Here is a 19,556-nt window from a genome sequence, read left to right on the forward strand (position 1 = left end):
GCACGACATGCTCAAATGGAACATTGGCAACACGAATAAGGGCTAAGTAAGCATGCTACGCTGCACATCATCTCGATCGATGTCCATTTTGTAAAAAGAGAGAAGGGGGGGGAGGGGCATTTAAAGAGAACAGTCAGCAACAACAACCGCGCAAGAGTAACCGACATTCAAATCATCAATGCCACTAAAATGGTGTCCGACAAGCGCTACAAAGTGAATTCAACAGTCAAGAGTCTACCGCCTGGCTTCACAACAGTGAATACTTACCCAAAGACAAAAGGGAGGGGCAATGGCAAAATCTGACAAAAATAATGTATTTTGCAAGCATCATTAGGCTCAGTAGTCAGTTTTGGTACTTACAGGACAGGAGGGCTCAACTTGGATGTGGACGGCGTTAGTCGCCCCCTGCCTGAGCCTACAGAGCTCATTGCTCGTATAGGATAAGACACTAACAAAGCAGTGGGACAGCAAAAAATTTTTATCTTTTTGCATTGGTTTTATCATTTAAAAACATGTGTACATATTAAGAGTACATGGGCAGGACAAAAAAAATTGCATCATACAATTTACCTGACTGTCCTGTAAGAAAAATATAAGGGAGCACTAACAATAGGCAACATTTCTTTGCAATCACGAGTGGGGGGAAACAAATATATATATATATATATATACGTTCTTACCACTTTTCTACACTCGCCTGTGGAGGAGGAAGTGTCTACACGTCAAGGGGGAAAAAATGGCATGTGGATACTAGCTCGATAACTTAACGCGCACGGGTCGCCTGGCTCAAGTCATCAAGAAAAAGCATGGCAGCAAACAGCAAGTGTCAATCAACAAGCGTCTTGTAGACAGTTGGAGAGAAACAGGAGAGCATTGCTTTGTGTCAACCCACAGGTGGCCCGCTAGTTGCTAAGATAACATAGCTCCCCGCCCTCTTGTCGTGAAGGTGAGCCCCAACTTACCAACACAGGAGGTTTCAGTTTGTTTTATTGCAAAAAACACAACAGGCAATAAGCATTTTTATACCTTTTTAAAACTGAGATGATTTACATGGTAATGTCTACAGTTCAATCATAAACATGACTTCTAACCACATTTAATGTAGATACAGGGCTGGAATGACCATGTGAGTTGAGTTGCCTCACTAAAAACAAAGCATTTACAAGAAAAAAAAAAACATGAATGGAGAAGAGAGGACGTGCTCGCTGGGTAAACTGCCATCTATGTGTAACACTTTCAAACCAAGGAAATCACCGAGGCGTCTGCATCCAAACATTTAACATAGGATTTTTGTGTTCGACAATGAAGCATTTACGTTATGTCCACTTCACATTACTGGCCCTGTGCAGGAGAAATACATAGAAGATACGATGCATGTTAACAGCAGGAATTAACAGCGGACAACCTGTACAGGGAGGAAAGTTTATGAGGTTAGAACGCTGCTGCTCACGCCGGAACCCTGTAAAGCCTGTGGAAGCGGAGGGGGTTAAGAAGCCATATTGGACTATTCCGTGCACATTGTTATTCAAAAAGGGGAGCGGGGACACGTACCTGAGGGGCTTGTGGTGCCGCTCCCATGGTCTGAGGGTTGCCCGTGCCATAGTAAGCCGCCTGCTGCCGGTAGTACTCAGCCCAAGCGGCACTGTAGTCCGGCTGGCCGCCGGGTTGAGTGGTGGGGGCCGCAGCGGCCGCCGGTGCTGCTGCCTGAGGGGCCGCTTGACCTGGGAGGAGGGAATAGGACAGGACACTTCATGATAAGGCACATAACAAAAGCAGTACTATTCTTGGATTTCTTTTCTTCTTTTTCTAAAAACAGATTTCCAAACCCGGGTGCGCAAGATTTAAAGGGTAATGGTGCATTGGTATACAGACATGCAAACATCAAAAGGCATGAAAAAGGTAATAAATAAATAAAACATTGTAGGGGGTGGTCTGGGGGGGATCCCCGGGCCCCAGCAGAGAATATTTTTTTATTTTAACAAATTAAGCAATCTGGAAGACTGAAGAGTACAATAAGGCAAACAAATTTCTTCACGCAGAAAAAACATTTACACCGCTCAAGTACATGTTGATGTACAATTTTAAGATGAAAATTAAATTTGCCTCATTTATTTGGTTGGTTTTTTTTGTTCTGGCCTCCAACTTGAGCCAGGCCCAGCTCCACCTGCACCTGATGCCTGCTACAAGCTGTGCCACATGAATAGCATCCTCCTCTTTAAGCACTCTCATTCTGGAAAATAATTGACTAAAATCATTGTTTCACTTAATATTTGTCACTATTGCCAACTTCAAAGGCTCATCCCAAATGCATACTCCAGGAAAATATTAAGTACAATATTTTTTCTGTTTTTATTGCCAATTTCTGAATTTGAAGCTAGTTCATTCTGTGTTGTGACATAATCCCTAACATCGCTTAATACATTTAACATTAACATCCGTAAACTAATTAGATAATTGTAGGCGTGCTTCCTAATTAATACAAAATGTACTAGCGGATCAACTCGTCGCCGATGTTACGTGTGCTTCGCGGTTCCGCTGGGACCACAACCCGCAGCACCTCAACGCAAAAATATGGGCTGATCTGATGAGCAAAAATGTAAGAGTAACAATAGAGGATGTCCGCTCCATAGGTAGGTAGAGTAGCCAAATATTGTACTCAATTAGGAGTCATGTTGCTTGACAATAATGTGACTCGAGTAAAAGCAAAAAGTAGTTCCCAAAAATATTACTTGAGTAAAAAGTACACAGTGAAATAATTACCATATTTTCCGTACTATAAGGAGCACTTAAAATCCTTCAATTTTCTCAAAAATCGACAGTGCGCCTTTTAACCCGGTGCGCTTTGTGTGTGCAGAGTTCCAACGTGTAAAAAGGTGCGATTTTGGTTAGCGCTCTGCTTCATTGACTGTCGGACCATTTCCCGCCGACATAGGGACGTAATACGTACACTACATACTAGACATTACACCGATTTTATCAGGCTGATCGGTATTGGCCGATATTTAGCATTTTATGCTGATCGGCTTTAATGGCATAATTTGCCAATCCAACCAATGACGCCATTGATCGGCTCCGCAAAAGACATTTACTCCGCGTCGCCATCGTGCACAATATATTTGAATCCAAAATGGAAATATCTGACAGCCAATAAAGTTATTTAAAAAAATAAATAAACATGTCGGCGGTGTGGAACAGACAACACGTCTGAGACGGACAACACGTAATGCCCGTATCAGACTACAAGACAAATTAGCTCTTTCACAATTGCACTGCAATAAAATCTTGTATTCCGATACCACCTTACCCCGTTTTTACCATCATTGGGCTTTCTCTTGTCAACGCAAATGCGACCGGATACACTCGTTACCGTGGCGACGACAACAAGGCAGGATCGCGCCGACTGTATTCTAAGGGCAAAATGGGGAAAACGTGTGTTGGTGGTCACCGGTAGTCTGGACAGGAGAGGATGTTCGTTTAAGGCTTGCTTGAGGTATGTTCACGTACTTTTAATACGATACGGCTCGCAAGCTCAGTGTGGGTGATTTAATTAAAAATAAAGTCATTTAATTACAGTAAGTTAGCACCCATTATTTCTGTCATGTAATGTTGGTTTGACCTGAATGATTAGAATACACCATCTGACTAGAGCAGTGATTTCCAACCTTTATGGAGGCAAGGAAGATATTTTACAATTGAAAAGCCTCACGGCACAACAAAAATGAAACAAACAAAAATGTCACAAAAAGTGGATATATTACTGTATGCACTTCATGCCATCTAATAGAAGTCCATTCATTTGTTCTCTCTCTCTCTCTCACTGTGCCCCACTGGCATAAAGAGGAACATAGATACATTATTTATTGTAAATATAAAATTTTGAGCAATTAAGTACACAAGTATATACAGTAAATTAACAGGTCATTTCAATAGACACATTCCTCCATCTTGTGATTGGATCAGTTATCGGTTTTTTAAACTCGCTGATCGGCCCCAAAAATCCTGATCGTGTAAAGCCGACTTAGTACACTGGCAGCGATAAACCAATTAGAGAACATTACGTAAAGCTACGTACAGTACGTACGCTTACCTCTGCCACGTCTCCAGTAGGTATACTGTACTACCGGTATGCTGCTAAACAACATTTGTTTGGCTAAGGACCCCCGAAAATGGCATCAGCAAAGAGACATGCCTGCGAGGCACAATTCAAACTACAGGCTTTCCGTTACACGGTTGTAAATGGTTGTAATTTACGGTTGTAAATGGGAATAGAGCAGCCGCGAGATAATTCAAAATCAAGCATAAGAACAGCCGGGAGAAGCGTCTCTACAGTAACCATTCGACTGAAGGCAATAACGATGGCACAAGACAAAGATCGAACACTTTCAAGGAGGTCCGTCTTGGTGCTTCCGATTTATGAAAAGGTGCCATCTCGCCATCCGCGCAAGGACTACCATGGCGCATCAACTGCCAGCGAACCCCAACCGCTGGACATTGGTGTAAACAGTGCGTTCAAAGTGAAGTTGCGAGTGGCGTGGGAGCGATTGATGAGAGACGGCGAACACACCTTTACTAAGACTGGGAGGCAGCGCCGGGCGAGTTACGCCACCATATGTGAATGGATTGCGGATGCCTGGGGTAAGGTATCTGCTTTGACTGTTGTCCGAGCTTTCGCGAAAGCCGGCATCATTGCTGAAGAGTCACCCGGCAACGAGACTGACCCCGATGAGTACGAGAGGGAACCTGGCATGTTTGATGGCGAAATTGCCCAGCTGTTGAATTCAGATACAGAAGATGAGGACTTCGATGGATTTGTGACAAAAGATTGATCAAAAAAATAATGTGAGTGCATTTTTAAATACATAGTCAGTTTTTTCTTTCTTTATTCTTATTCTACTGTTTTGCTTCCGTTACCTTGTTTTAGCATGCGCTGAATAATATCGTGCACGTTATGTATGGCTTAAGTACAGAAATAGACCCCATAATTGAGACTGCGCCTTACAACCCGGTGCGCCTTATGGTGCGGAAAATACGGTACTCAAGTACTGAGTAAATAGTCAGTAACTTGAGATTTTTTTTTTAACCACGTCATGAACAAAACAAAAATTACAAAATAAAATGTGAATGCGCAAATTCTGATGCCGTGTGTATGCAGTCAAAACCACAAAAAAATTAACAAAATACATATTTACTGCACGGTGTTTTCTAAAGTTATAAATGAGCTGAAATATCCAAGTTTGGCCACAGGGCCAGACAAATACGATACATGAAAGCTGTTGTTTTTGTTCGTCTAAATGTAAACATGTAGCGCGCCTTTGCCTTCATAGTAACGACAACCTTCCCAACATGGCCGCCACATAGGCACGACAATAAGCCGGGCTGGTTTAGGCAGTGCCTATGCCCGGGAAACCAAATAGAAGACAAGGTCATGTGACTGTGTCGTTTGATTGGTGAATTAAACTTGAACGTCACTAGCGCTTAAATTGGATTGGCACAAAAAGCACCCGATGGGGAAGTCGCGCACGAAATAGTTACTAAGCAATAATTGATAAAGGTAGCGAGCCACATTTAGATCATTGTAACGGAGTAAAAGTACCGTTGCTTCTTAACAGCGGAAGCGTTTTTTCTGGTCTCATCGACTCTTGTGACGTATCCAAAGCAGGTGCCGAGCGCACAGGCGGAACCTCAGGCCAATGCGCTCGCATATTAGTCTGCTGCTACATTCACAATTACATCTGTGTGTGGAAGGTTGATGTGTGCAATGGCTCTAGCTGCAAGGAGTACGAAACAGCCTATGACGACGGTGACCCCCGGGCCTCCCAAGAAAAACTCATCGGATCTATACGATTCACATAAATGGCCTATTTTGAGTTCAAAAGGGAAAACCTCACCGAAAGGTGACTGATTTGCATATATGTGGCATAATTTCACATTTACATCGTTTCCTCTTTATAAAAATGTTAAACATGAATACAATCCAAATAATTCAAGAGGTAACTAAAAAAATTTTACTCAAAAAGTCCCACTTCAGTTACTGTCAATCATCCTATTAAAGTAAACTCAATGTAGCTTTTTGCACAAAGAGTTGTGATTTTCTTTTTCACAATAAAAAAAAAAAAACCATGAACCTTCCATCAGGAAATTTTTTCAGCTAAATTCAAAACAAGATACTGACAGTAAAATTCAACATAACTACAAGCTAAAACTACATTTTGCTGGCTCGCAAGTGAAAACGAGTATACCCTGATGAACAACTTTCAAGGATAGGTTATACAATACCAACAGGTGTGGCCACAGAAACAATTACAAGAAAATGAAAAGCAGGTCTAACTGGAAAAGTCCCCAAGAAAGTCCATTTCTAAAACGTTGATTGTAAATCAAACTAATAAGACAGTCCATTTCTAAAACATTGATTGTTAATCAAACTAACAAGATTGTCTTAGCTCAAAACGACCACATGAGAATACATTTTGACATCTGCAGTGGGGCAAAAGTATTTATTCATTCACCAATTATGCAAGTTCTCACACTAATAAAGATGAGAGTCTTGTAATTTTTATCATAAGTATACCTCACCTATGAGAGACAAAATGAGGGGGAAAAAATTTAATTCTAGAAAAACATTGATTTTTCAAGAATTTCTTAGCAATATATGGTGGAAAATAAGTATTTGGTCAATAACAAAACTTCATCTCAATACTTTGTTATATACCCTTTGTTGGCAACGACAGAGGTCAAACGTTTTCTATAAGTCTTCACAAGGTTTTCACACACAGTTGCTGGTATTTTGACCCATTCATCCATGCAGATCTCTAAAGCAGTGATGTTTTGGGGCCGTCGCTGGGCAACAGACTTTCAACTCCCTCCAAAGATTTTCTATGGGGTTGAGATATGGAGTCTGGCTAGGCCACTCCAGGACCTTGAAATGCTTCTTACAAAGTCACTCCTTCGTTGCCCGGGCGGTGTGTTTGGGATCATTGTCATGCTGAAAGACCCAGCCACATTTCATCTTCAATGCCCTTGCTGATGGAAGGAGGTTTTCACTCAAAACCTCACAATACATGGCCCCATTCATTCTTTCCTTTACACGGATCAGTCGTCCTGGTCCCTTTGCAGAAAAACAGCCCCAAAGCATGACGTTTCCCTTCACAGTAGGTATGGTGCTGTTTGGATGAAACTCTGCATTCTTTCTCCTCCAAATACAACAAAGTTGAGTTTTTAAAGTTCTATTTTGGTGTCATCTGACCATTCTCCCAATCCTCGCCTGGATCAATCCATATGCTCTCAAGCAAACTTCAGAGGGGCCTGGACATGTACTGGCTTAAGCAGGGGGTCTGCCACTGCAGGACTCGAGTCTCTGGCGGTCTAGTGTGTCACTGATGGTAGCCTTTGCTACTTTGGTCCCAGCTCTCTCCAGGTCAGTCACTAGGTCCCCCCCCCCGTGTGGTTCTGGGATTTTTGCTCACCGTTCTTGTGATAATTTTGACCCCACGGGGTGAGATCTTGCGTGGATCCCCAGATAGTGGGAGATTATCATTGGTCTATCAGTATGTCTTCCATTTTCTAATACTCTATTTTCACGACTATAAGGCACACTTAAAAGTCTTAAATTTTCTCCAAAATGGGCAGGGCACCTTATGTGTGCACAGAATTCCAAAATCTATAAAATGTTGTGTGATGAGCGCTGCGCTTGACTAACTGGGAGCATTTCCTGTCAACACGCTGCTTATATAGAGGAAGGCGGACGTGACTGAGCACAGCATGCGGACGTAAAGGTGGAAGGGTGCGCATGACAGAGGCTGCTAAAGACACGGCAGTAGGTATATAGTTCCGGTATGTGGATCGGTTTGGCTAAGGACCCCCAAAAATGACTGCGGTCAAGCCAGCCTCGACTCGTGAAGTAGCACTCAAGCCAGCCACCCCTAATTTTGTTCATACTAGGCATTACGGTAATAAATCGCCAACTCGCGGCGAAAGGCACCAATAAAATAAAAGACTCACAATAATACGGACGTATCTCAGATTTTTTTAGTCACGGGTAATGACAGAAAAATATTCAGTTTGAGACTTTTATTCTGAATATCAGATCTTCATCAAACCTCTTTTAGTCGCGTCCTTGGTAGTCTGTCACACAGATCTGGATTTGTCTTGCCATACCAATGGGATAATGTTGGGGTGGCTTCGGCTCAGTAGGTAGAACAGGTTCCAATCCCTGCTACAACTGTCCGCATGTCGAAGTGTCCTTGGGCAAGACACTGAACCCTAATTTGCTCCCAGTGGGCCTGGCACCGCCTCGGATGGCAGCAGTCGCCCATTGGTTTATGAATGTGTGTGTGAATATGAGGCTTTGTCAGCCGCTTTGGGCACTGTGATGATGGAGATAAAGCGCTACGTAAGTGCACTCCATTTACCATTAATTTTCCCCAAGATATCAAATAAACTACATTTTTTAATGCATCTCAAGATTCAAATTAACTTTGCTGGTTGCATTCCTTAACTGAAGAGCACTAACGTCCGTATTATTGGGAAGCTTTTATTTTGTAGGTGGCTTTCGCCTCGAGTTCGCGACCTATTACGCGATACGCTTACGAAGCACATTTTAAGCTGCAAGCTATCAGTTACGTGGCGGAACATGGGAATCGAGCAGCTCTGAGAGAATTCAAGATCAACGAATCCATGGTTCGCAAGAGGAGGAAGCAGGAAAACGAGCTTCGCTAAGTCAAGAAGACGAAGGTGAGGTTCCGCGGAAACAAGGCGAGGTGGCCCGAGTTGGAAGACCAACTCGAGCAATGGATTAATGAGCAAAGAACAGCCGGGAGAAGAGTCTCTACAGTCACCATTCGACTGAGTGAAATAACTCGGGCGTTCAAAGTGAAGTGAGTGGCGTGGGAGCCATGGATGACAGATGGCGGACTAGGAGGCAGCGCCGGGCGAGTTACGCCACAATTTGTGAATGGATTGTGGATGCTTGGGCTAACGTGTCTGCTTGCACTGTTGTTCGAGCTTTTGTAAAAGCCGGCATCATTTCTGGAGGAGCCGCAGGGCAACGAGACTGACTCCAACAATGATGAGAGGGAACCTGGCCTGTTTGATGGAGAACTTGCCCAGCTGTTCATTTCGGATACAGAACATGAGGACTTTGATGGATTTGTGGATGAGGATTGATAAAAAAAAATAACGTAAGTATTGTTAAATACTTCAATAAAGTACAACCCAACTCAGTTTTGCTCCCGCTGCCTTTTTAAAAACATTGTTTTAGCGTGCATGCATGCTACTATATGTTTTAAGATAGCGTATGTTTTACCATGCTTGCGCCCAATACAGTGCGCCGTATGTGTTAATTACAGAGATAGACCCCGTAACTGAGACTGTTCCTTTTAATACGGTGCACCTTATGATCGTGAAAATACGGTAACTGATCCCACAGTTGATTTCTTCACACCAAGCTGCTTACCTATTTCAGGGTCAGATTTTCCAGCCTCCTGCAGGTCTACAATTTTGTTTCTGGTGTCCTTTGATAGCTCTTTGGTCTTGGCCATAGTGGAGTTTGGAGTGTGACGGGTTGAGGTTGTGGGCAGGTGCTTTTTATACGGATAATGAGTTCAAACAGGTGCCATTAATATAGGTAACGAGTGGAGGACAGAGGGGGCTCTTAAAGTAGTTACAGGTCTGTTAGACCCAGAAATGTTGCTGTTTGTAGGTGACCAAATACTTATTTTACAGAGGAATTTACCAATTCATTAAAAATCGCACAATGATTTTCTGGATTTTATTTTTCTCATTTTGTCTCTCATAGGTGAGGTATACCTATGATGAAAATTACAGGCCTCTCTTCATCTTATTCAGTGGGAGAACTTGGGACAATTGGTGGCTGACTAAATACTGTTTTGCCCCACTATAGGATAGAGACAGGTTCTATTTGTAAGAAGGGGAACGAACCCACCACCCAGGTCTTTGAGCGGGGGTCAGAAACCTTTTGCCTTTGTCTTGGGAGGCTGTGGGTGCAACGTCTGGACTGCAGAGCGCTGCGTGAGCACAGCCGCCCATTCCTTCCAACTGTATAGAAAACAGCTCACCTTGCTTCTTATAATACTCCTCCCAGGCTTTGGTGTAGTCCTGAGGTTGTTGACTCTGTTGCCCTGCAGCGATAAAACGTATTCGTCAGTGTAGAGCTCAATCACCTGCTGTCAGCAGCAGCATTCCAGCAACATCCCACACATTACAATGAGTAAACACTTTTTACAGGAATGACACAATTATAGCACATCCAAAGAACAACTACATCTTGAAGAAAACTACTCCTAAGCGCATGAAAAGGTGGTTCAGTCCAGGAGACATTGAGTGTGGTGCAGTCTAAACAGCACAGGCTGCTCATGGTCAAACTGAGTGGAGGTGCGCAAAAAAATAAATAAATTAAAAACTACACTCCACTGAGGGCCTGAAATACTGACAACTACCCAGTCCTGGTGATAGTGGAAAAAAAAAAGCGTATTGACAGCCTAGTTGCTGTTTAGACTGACGCATGTTAAAATAGGTGTACACTGAGTACTACATTCATATACCCATTTTCTTGTAATAATCCTCCCAGGCCTTGGTGTAATCTGCCTGTCCACTCTGACCTGCAGCCTGTGGGTCACCTGTTAAAAAAAATGGTACTTGTAATTCGTCAATCATTCCGAGTAGGCCTTCCTCCTCCACGGGGCTGTCAACCTTAAGATGGCCGGGAACTCTACCCTGTCCCTAACTTTAAAAAAAATAAATGAAAATTTTAAAATAACCGGGGGGAGGGGGGGGAAAATGAACACTTGTCTCCTGTCACCCAAAACCAGCTAGACCAATGACAGCTAGTCAGCTAAGCTACACTTCCAAGCTAATGCCGTTGGGGGGGGAACATTACCTTGACCGTTGGACTGAGTGGTGCCCGGCGCTGCACCCGTGGGCGTCATGGGAGCCTGAGGTTGCTGGCCGTATTGGGCATAGTAGGCCGCCCACGCTGCGGCGTTAGCGTCAGCTGCTGCTTTGTCTGAACCCATAGTGAACAACACAAAAAAAAGACTTTTAGACAAATTTGATCACAATAAAAGCTCAGTTCAAACCCGTCAGATCCTTACTTGGATCAGGCTGGCCCTGCTGCCAGTGCGGGTAGCCGTTGCCCCACCCCTGAGGCTGGTAAGGTGCTGGGGGACCACTAATCAAAGAGAAAAAGAAGTTTCACAAAATGGTCACATTTCAAAGTTTATAGAAAAACGAGCATTGTACTTACTGTGGTCCTGGGGGTCCCTGGTTGTAAGGCCCGGGGTTGTACGGACCCATGGGAGCACCAGGGGGTCCTGGAGGGCCAGGAGGACCATGTGGGCCCGGACCTCCATGTGGACCAGGGGGGCCATGTGGGCCACCCATTGGAGTGACAGGTCCCTGGATGACCCAAAAAATAAAAAATAAAAATAAAAAAAACTTAACTGAGGAACGGTGCATTTAAATAGACTAGTGTCAATTTCCACTGAAAGTTCCAGGTGCTTAAAGTTAATGGCACTTGTAATACCTTGCACTAAAGTAACATGATGCAGCTGCGTACTCTGTAACACCCACAATGCAGTAGTAAGTGGATGTAGAGAAGAATATCAAAGCAATTGAAAAACAATGACCACGTATTGCCTAAGCGAACAGCTGTAGACTCCAAGTCACTTGATTTTTGATTACCTGCCCCATCTAACCCTATATAAAATTTTAAAAAAGAAATATTTTTCCTCACTATTCCAATCAGATGAAAGTTAAGTGATCAGATCGGGATAACTTCCATTCCGGAACCCACTACGCGGTGGCGGTACTATTTTGTACAAATTGTACTACCCCATCAAGGACAGGGTCATCTTTTGGCATTTATACATCACCATACTACTACAGTAAACTAGACAATAGTTTCCATTCCAGAAAAAAACAGTCCACCAGAAGTTCCAGAGTGCAGTTCCTGCAGTGGACACAGGCCATAGGTCTGTGATGTAAACCTACACTCCCCATCCCTACTGTAGATAGACACCCTTTACTCACTCCAATCTTCTCCTCTACCAGCTGCCTGGCATAGTCGATCTGCTGAGGCGAGCCCCTGACCGTGAACATCTTGACATTGGGGTCAGAGTTGGGAGGAGGATTCCTCTGCAACTCAATCCTGGCCCCCGACTGTTGGCTGATTCCTTTGATGGTCTCACCACCTGGAGGACAATTCGTCCATTATTATTTCTACCCAGGCAGGTGGCTTTGTCAAAAGGTAGCCATTAGGTCATCGTGCCTTTTCCAATGATGAGGCCTGTCTTCATGGTTGGGACGGTGAAGGTGAACTCCTGGAGGCCACCAGGGGGCCCCATGTTCCAATTGCCCTGCCCGCGTCCTCTGCCTCTGCCGCCCCCACCACCACCTCCACCGTGGCCCGGAGGCCCGCCGGCCTGGACGCTCCTCAGCAGGTCCGAAATTATCTCTGCTGCGTGCTGAGCCTGGTCAGGAGGACCCATTATCTGTGCTATCCTGTCTGGTGCACTGCCATCATCTAGAAAGCGAGAACAAGATTAATTAGAAGCTGCGCTTGTATTTGACTGATTTCCTCATATTGCATCTTGAGCTTAGGTCTCAGACAAATAGGGTTAGGATTATCCATCAGCTTGTCAGCGTGGTGCATGAGTTTTAATCATTGACCGACACTACAAAAAAGGCATTCAAGACGGCGGCAATAACAAACCTTGTTTAAACTGGATCCTAACCCCCGTGTCACTCTGGATCTTCTTGATCATCTCTCCATTTCTGCCAATGACTATTCCGACTGCAAACCGGGGAACAGGAACCTTGAGGAGAAAAAAAGAAACATGGTTAGGACACCACCCAAAATCCTGTCCTTCTAGAAAGAAACTTAACTCACGTCTAAGCTCTCGCCGCCACCACCTCCAATTCTGGACCCGTACTCGCCCCTCTGCTCTCTGAAGCCCTGGTCTCTGATCAGCTCCATCACCATCTCTTTGGCTTGCTGTAGAAAGACCATTATATGAGGCGGAAAAAATGTCACAGCCTCATCTCTAGAAACTAAATTTCAAAGACTATCACCCACCTGAACTTTAAAGGGTTCTCCCGAAATGCGGAGAGGTTTGTCTGCACCTGTGTTTTGGGGGCCATCTTGAATCATGACCATCTTCACTCCAGCTCTCTCCTGCATGGCAACAGCCAAGTTACAATGCAGTCGAAGGCAACTTTGGTTTCTCCGACGGACTAAACACTCACCTGAAGGCTCTTGATGGTCTCTCCTCCCTTGCCAATGACGAGGCCGGCTTTCGAGGCAGGGACCATAATCTCCTGAACAGTCATGCCTGGGCCGTCATTGTGGTGGAACGCTGGGGACGGCCGTCCCTTCTCAACGATCTCCGTGAGCAGCCTCTTTGCCATCCTGTCAGAAAGACGAGAAGCAAGTCACACAACATTGTTTACAAAATAACAAAAACATGATGTCTCAAATTCCAGTTCAGGGTGTACCTCGCCTCTCGCCCAGAGTCACCTGGGATAGGCTCTAGCACACCCGCGACCCTAGTAAGGATAAGTGGCACGGAAAATAGATTGATGGAAAACATGATGCTTGCGATTTAAAATACTTACTGGATTGCGTCGGGTCCTCCCGTCAATGTCACTGACCGATCGGGCATACCTCCACTGTCTACAAGACAAAGCAAATTTAATCAATGCAAGCAAAAATAAAACTACTTCTCATGGCTAAACACTAAACCTACCAGGTGCAATCTGTATTTTGCAGCCAGACTCCTGCTGCAGACGTGAGATTTGTTCACCGCCTCTTCCGATAACTAGACAAAAGGACAAAGTGTCACCACATTTTTGTATTTCACAACAGAAACAACTGATATTCACAAGTGAACTTACTGAATCCAACCATTCCATCGGGAACCTTGAATTCCTCTGATATTGATCTGAGGGTGGGTTAGCACAGTGCAATGTTTGAGGAAATGGAATCGATTCTTCTACCAACTACTCCGATTAATCGAGTAATAAGATAAAAACTGATTTTGCATTATTAAACAACAAAATGTGCCTGCGAGGTGCAGCTATTGACCATTTTGGGTCACCATTCTCACGTACCACAGTATAATCTGTGGCTTTGACTGTGTGGGGCTTTAAAAAGTGGGGCCTGGCGAGTGACGTGGGAGATAGTGAATGTGAATATAGCGTTGGCTGGTGTAAGCCCAGGTTAGGGGCTGGCTGCTAACTGGCTAACCGTTAGCCAGACTGCATACTGTTGAATGCCGGGGCATCAGTTGTGGCCATTGCAGCTTGTGTAGAAATGGGCCCATTACGCATTTATTGTGTTAGTTCAATAAAGCTGTAGAAAATGCACCAGCGGCTGTATCCATTTTTGACCACTTGTGTGGGCATTACAATGCATTCTAATTAGTGGTGGTAGAATATATTAGGTAACATTAATACCCAGTGTTGGTGATCATGGTAGTGCTGTGGTGCTTCCTTAGTTCTGCTTTGCAATGGACACATTGCACTTTATCTTCTTTAAATGTGAAATGTTCGCAAACTTCGGACATTCTGCCTTTTATGCACCCTTTCTTTCTGGCTCACTGCCATAACCCTAACTTATTTCTACACAGAGCGATTCGTGAGTCTGCAATAACATAAGTCTGTGTGGAAAAATGATCACTGCACAGTTTCAACTTTTGATCGAATTATTCGATTAATCGTTTTAGTCCTAGTACTGCTCTCTGCTAAATGAGCTCACCTTGGGGGGCCTCCCATTGCTCCCATAGCAGAAAAAGCTGGGAAAAAAACAATAGTTAGGAGATATAACCAAGTTATGAACTATACACTCATTATACACTCGCGTGTTCAGATGACTCACCATCATTAGTCGCCACTTTCTTCGTCTCGGGTTGGTCTGTGACAACATGATAAAACAAACATTACAATTGTCCCCACACCATTTTTGACCCCATAAACTGGAAGCGATTTGCAAGCATTGCGTAACGACAGCTTTATGGCAAGGGATGACCGTACTACTACAGCTTCCAGTCAGTAAACTTTTTATATCAAATATCACAGTGAGTGCATTCGAGATACCATCAACATTGTTACCTATATACACAACTCAATTTATTGCGTGCACCTATTAAGAACATTCAAAAATACCACAGCCCTTCAACAATTCATTCTTTATTGGGGTTAATTAACATTGTGGAGGCTATTAATTTAGGGACTCTATTAATTTAGCCAACATTGCCCAAAAGCAGGGTACACAGACTACTAACTGGGCCAAATCTTTCATTTCTATCCCCCTGGATCAAAGTCAGCAAATGCTCAATTCTCAGATGTCTCAAAGATTATCCTGTGCTGTATGTATCTTCTAGAACATATGTCACACTGGCGGCCCGTGTGCCAGATCCGGCCCGCAAAATAATTTTATGTGGCCCACAACAGCAAATCACGTGTGTCGACTTCATTTTTCGTGTGAAAATACCAAAATTGGTCTCTTGTATAATGTTGAGATATTTTATGTTACCAATCACCTTTTTAAAATTAATATAATCATAGTTGAATATTTTTTAGTGGCTTCTGATTTTAAAACTAGTTATGCATCAATTTGTTGCGTTTATGTCATTATATGAGACAATATTTTATATGGGTTCACGGTCATAACGGCCCTCCGAGGAAAGCCGTAACTGCAATGTGGCCCGCAACAAAATTGATTTTGACACCCCCGCTGTAGAGCGTGTTAATAGGGATTTTTCTACCCTGCATCTGAACCATAAATTTTAAAACGGTTGAATATTTATGATAGCAAATCCTTGTGTGATTACCACTGATATTGGGCGAGTCAGGGACTCTGTGATTGTGATGTTATATAGAATAGATCCAACAGTTAGTCCCACTACATTGCTGATTTCTTTATTGCAGTTGTTAACTCTATTTTCTATGCTGTTTGTACTATATTTGTACTATATTTGTGTTATCCATTGCTCTTGCTCTCTCTCAGTACATTATAATGGGATTGAATGTATTTGTATTGTTTTAAAAATGTGTTTCAAGACCTTAAAAAAAAGTAAGTGCCGTATATGCTATAAAGACAGGCCTAGGGTGTATTTAAATATCGTATTTCTATGTCGCAGATTTCACATTGCGGGAGTCATCTAGATGCAGGGGTGTCAAACCGATTTTTGTCAAGGGCCACATTGTCATTTCAATTTCCCTCAGAGGGCCGTTAGGACAGTGAAGCCATACCTGATCATATTCTTTTATACACACAACAAATTGAGGGATAACTAGTTTTAAAATCAGAAGGATAATAGTTTGTTCAACTATTGATCAAGTTACTGTAAAAAGAGGATTGGTAGCAGAAAAATGCCATCTCAACATTGTTGTTCATTACATGACAATTTTGAATTTTTGTTCAGATTTTAGCAAGAATCATAGAAGTTGACACAAGATTTCCTTTTGCGGTGCCACATAAAATTATGTGGCGGGCCACATCTGGCCCCTGGGCCTTGAGTTTGACACCTATGGTCTAGAACATAACACAAGCGATGGAGGGGATGATTACTGTCCTATTTTCCAGGATTCTGGATGCCTTGTGGCACCGTGCTACGTCTCACAGGTTAGTCTAGGTACTACAACAGACATCTGGGTTTTTTTTGTGGGGGGGGGGGGTTCAGACGTTGAGCTTGTGATCATCTGGAGTATACCACACACACAATAGGTGCGTGCGGTAACATGGTAAAAAGATTTCCTAGCCATGTGGGGTCTGTCACAGTGTTAAAATGTGTGCACCCTGCTTAAGGTTTAACGTGTAATATCGTTTTAGCAAGCCTTTGATTTGTTGGTGAGAAAAGAAACATTGTTATAAGGGCTGTTGTATCGTATCTTACGTTAACAAGAGGAACACAGTTACACCAAACATGTCTTTATGGGAAAAGCATGTGCATTAGGATTAATGATGGAGGGCAGAGGTGAAAACACTTTTGCTCGGTTAATTCGTTAAAATGCATACACCAGGCAAGCAATCATTAAACAAACTGGCATGGAATCGATTTGAGCCACTGACCGATATTCAGGTTAGGCATGGGAAAATACCCACCAGCGTCCTCCAGGGGCCTTTTCTGGCCTCCGTAGCCAAACTCGCTCGTCGGGGGGGGCGCAACGCCATCTCCGCCGATTTTCGCTGCGATCTGAAACACACATGTCGACAAAAACATAGCTTTATGGTAACATACATTCTTTGAAGTAGAGGTTATGTCAGTCCGGGCTCACGAGGGCAGCGGCCTGGTGCTACACTCACCCCTAGAAGTGTGGCTCCCAACAAAGGAGCGCGTCGTACGACCGCGTTTCGACCAACGTTTACACGTATTTTAAAGCAGATACCGCCGACTTACACATTTACATGGCCACATATTTGCAAATTTTTCAGTCGTGTGGCCTCTTTTTTGTATTTTCGGTAACCAGCGTTGTGGCGTCACGTTAGCATCTTGCGTTAGCTTAGCTCGCCGCAAGGCCAGCAGGAGCGGGCGGGGGGGGGGATTTAGCAGTGCGTAACCTGACATTGCCGAACCGAAAACAACATTATGACCTACTAGGAAGAACGTCAGCGGCTTTTCTCACCTGTCGTGCTCGCTGGAGAGCGTCTTTAAAAGCCTCATTCATTCCGCCGCCGCCGCTGGACGGTGGAGCCACGCTGCTGTAATCCGCCATATCTGAAGCAAGCAAGCAAGCTGTGTCTTGTCTCTCTCTTCTCCTCCTCGGCACGACAAGATGGCGGCTTACATGCGCGGGAGATGATGACACAGCTCCCGGACAGAAACGGCCTCTTCTCGCGATACTTGAGTTTCTTTCTTCGTAGCTATTCATGACTTATATTAGTTCAATGTTTAAATCTGTACACTTGTATTGTACACATTAACAGTCACGCATTGCAACTAAGATGTAAAAAAAAAACAGGTTTCTCACAAGGTTTTGATCAGATAGATAGAAAGATAGATAGATAGATAGATAGATAGATAGATAGATAGATAGATAGATAGATACAAATTAAAATACAATACGGATAGAGGATATTATTAGTATGTACATTTATGGGGTGGGGCGACCATCCAGCCATCAATTTTCTACCGCTTATCCGAGGTCAGGTCACGGGGGCAGTAGCTTTAGCAGGGACGCCCAGATTTCCCTCTCCCCAGCCACTTCCTCCAGCTCTTCCGAGGGGATCCCAAGGCGTACCCAGGCCAGCCGAAAGACGCAGTCCCTCCAACGTGTCCTGGGTCGTCCCCGGGGTCTCCTTCCGGTGGGACGTGCCCGGAACACCTCACCAGGGAGGCGTCCGGGATGCATCCGAATCAGATGCCCCAGCCAGCTCATATGGCTCCTCTCGATGTGGAGGAGCACCGGCTCTACTCCGAGATCCTCCCGGATGACCGAGTTTCTCACCCTATCTCTAAGAGAGAGCCTGGACACCCTGCGGAGGAAACTCATTTCGGCTACTTGTATCCGGGATCTTGTTCTTTCGGTTACGACCCACAGCTCGTGACCATAGGTGAGGGTAGGAACGTAGATCGACCGGTAAATTGAGAGCTTCGCCTTTCGGCTTAGCTCCTTCTTTACCACAACGGACCGATGCAAAGTCCGCATCACTGCAGACGCTGCACAGATCCGCCTGTCGATCTCCCGTTCCATTCTTCCCTCTTTTGTGAACAAGACCCCAAGATATGTGAACTCCTCCATTTGGGGCAGGATTTCATCCCCGACCCAGAGAGGGCACGCCACCCTTTTCCGACTGAGGACCATGGTCTCAGATTTGGAAGTGCTGATTCTCACTCCAGCCGCTTCACACTCGGCTGCGAACCGCTCCAGTGAGAGTTGGAGATCATGGCTTGATGAAGTGAACAGAACCACATCATCTGCAAAAAGCAGAGATGCAATTCTGAGGCCACCAAACCCTCACCCCCTCTACGCCTCAGCTGCGCCTAGAAATTCTGTACACAAAAGTTATGAACAGAATCGGTGACAAAGGGCAGCCTTGGCGGAGTCCAACCCTCACCGGAAACAAGTCCGACTTACTTAATGCGGACCAAGCTCTGACACCGGTTGTACAGGGACCGAACAGCTCGTATCAGGGGATTCGGTACCCCATACTCCCGAAGCACAGGACTCCCCGAGGGACACGGTCGAACGCCTTCTCCAAGTTCACAAAACAAATGTAGACTGGTTAGGTGAACTCCCATGCACCCTCGAGGACCCTGACGAGGGTGTAGAGCTGGTCCACTCTTCCATGGCCAGAACGAAAACCACACTGTTCCTCCTGAATCTGAGATTCGACTTCCTGACGGACCCTCCTCACCAGCACCCCTGAATAGACCTTGCCAGGGAGGCTGAGGAGTGTGATCCCCCTGTAGTTGGAACACACCCTCCGATCCCCCTTCTTAAAAAGGGGGACCACCACCCCAGTCTGCCAATCCAGAGGCACTGTCCCAGATGTCCACGCGATGTTGCAGAGGCGTGTCAACCAGAACAGCTCCACAACA

General features: G+C 44.5%; 1 protein-coding gene across 7 annotated transcripts in view; it reads right to left on the reverse strand.

The window, feature by feature from the left end:
- fubp1 (far upstream element (FUSE) binding protein 1) overlaps positions 1-17,811 on the reverse strand; it is a 23,345-nt gene extending 5,534 nt beyond the window's left edge. For 2 of the 7 annotated variants that reach the window (XM_061693608.1, XM_061693607.1), the window contains exons 1-19: positions 17,641-17,811; positions 17,087-17,210; positions 14,891-14,926; positions 14,771-14,807; positions 13,909-13,955; positions 13,761-13,832; positions 13,630-13,687; positions 13,261-13,423; positions 13,091-13,189; positions 12,905-13,009; positions 12,728-12,830; positions 12,284-12,538; positions 12,046-12,206; positions 11,261-11,412; positions 11,107-11,185; positions 10,895-11,024; positions 10,560-10,634; positions 10,074-10,136; positions 1,552-1,721 (exon numbers count right to left, since the gene is read on the reverse strand). In XM_061693608.1, coding sequence (XP_061549592.1) covers positions 1,552-1,721; positions 10,074-10,136; positions 10,560-10,634; positions 10,895-11,024; positions 11,107-11,185; positions 11,261-11,412; positions 12,046-12,206; positions 12,284-12,538; positions 12,728-12,830; positions 12,905-13,009; positions 13,091-13,189; positions 13,261-13,423; positions 13,630-13,687; positions 13,761-13,832; positions 13,909-13,955; positions 14,771-14,807; positions 14,891-14,926; positions 17,087-17,210; positions 17,641-17,730 — 2,019 coding nt within the window. In that variant the 5' untranslated portion in view covers positions 17,731-17,811. Of the gene's footprint in view, positions 1-463; positions 1,406-1,551; positions 1,722-10,073; positions 10,137-10,559; positions 10,635-10,894; positions 11,025-11,106; positions 11,186-11,260; positions 11,413-12,045; positions 12,207-12,283; positions 12,539-12,727; positions 12,831-12,904; positions 13,010-13,090; positions 13,190-13,260; positions 13,424-13,629; positions 13,688-13,760; positions 13,833-13,908; positions 13,956-14,770; positions 14,808-14,890; positions 14,927-17,086; positions 17,211-17,640 lie in introns of those variants that run through there. The other 5 variants (XM_061693611.1, XM_061693610.1, XM_061693612.1 and 2 more) reach the window with 5 other exon arrangements.
- Between the last annotated feature and the right edge of the window lie 1,745 nt (positions 17,812-19,556).

This window comes from Phycodurus eques, chromosome 13 (genome assembly GCF_024500275.1).
Source record: "Phycodurus eques isolate BA_2022a chromosome 13, UOR_Pequ_1.1, whole genome shotgun sequence".
Taxonomy (NCBI): domain Eukaryota; kingdom Metazoa; phylum Chordata; class Actinopteri; order Syngnathiformes; family Syngnathidae; genus Phycodurus; species Phycodurus eques.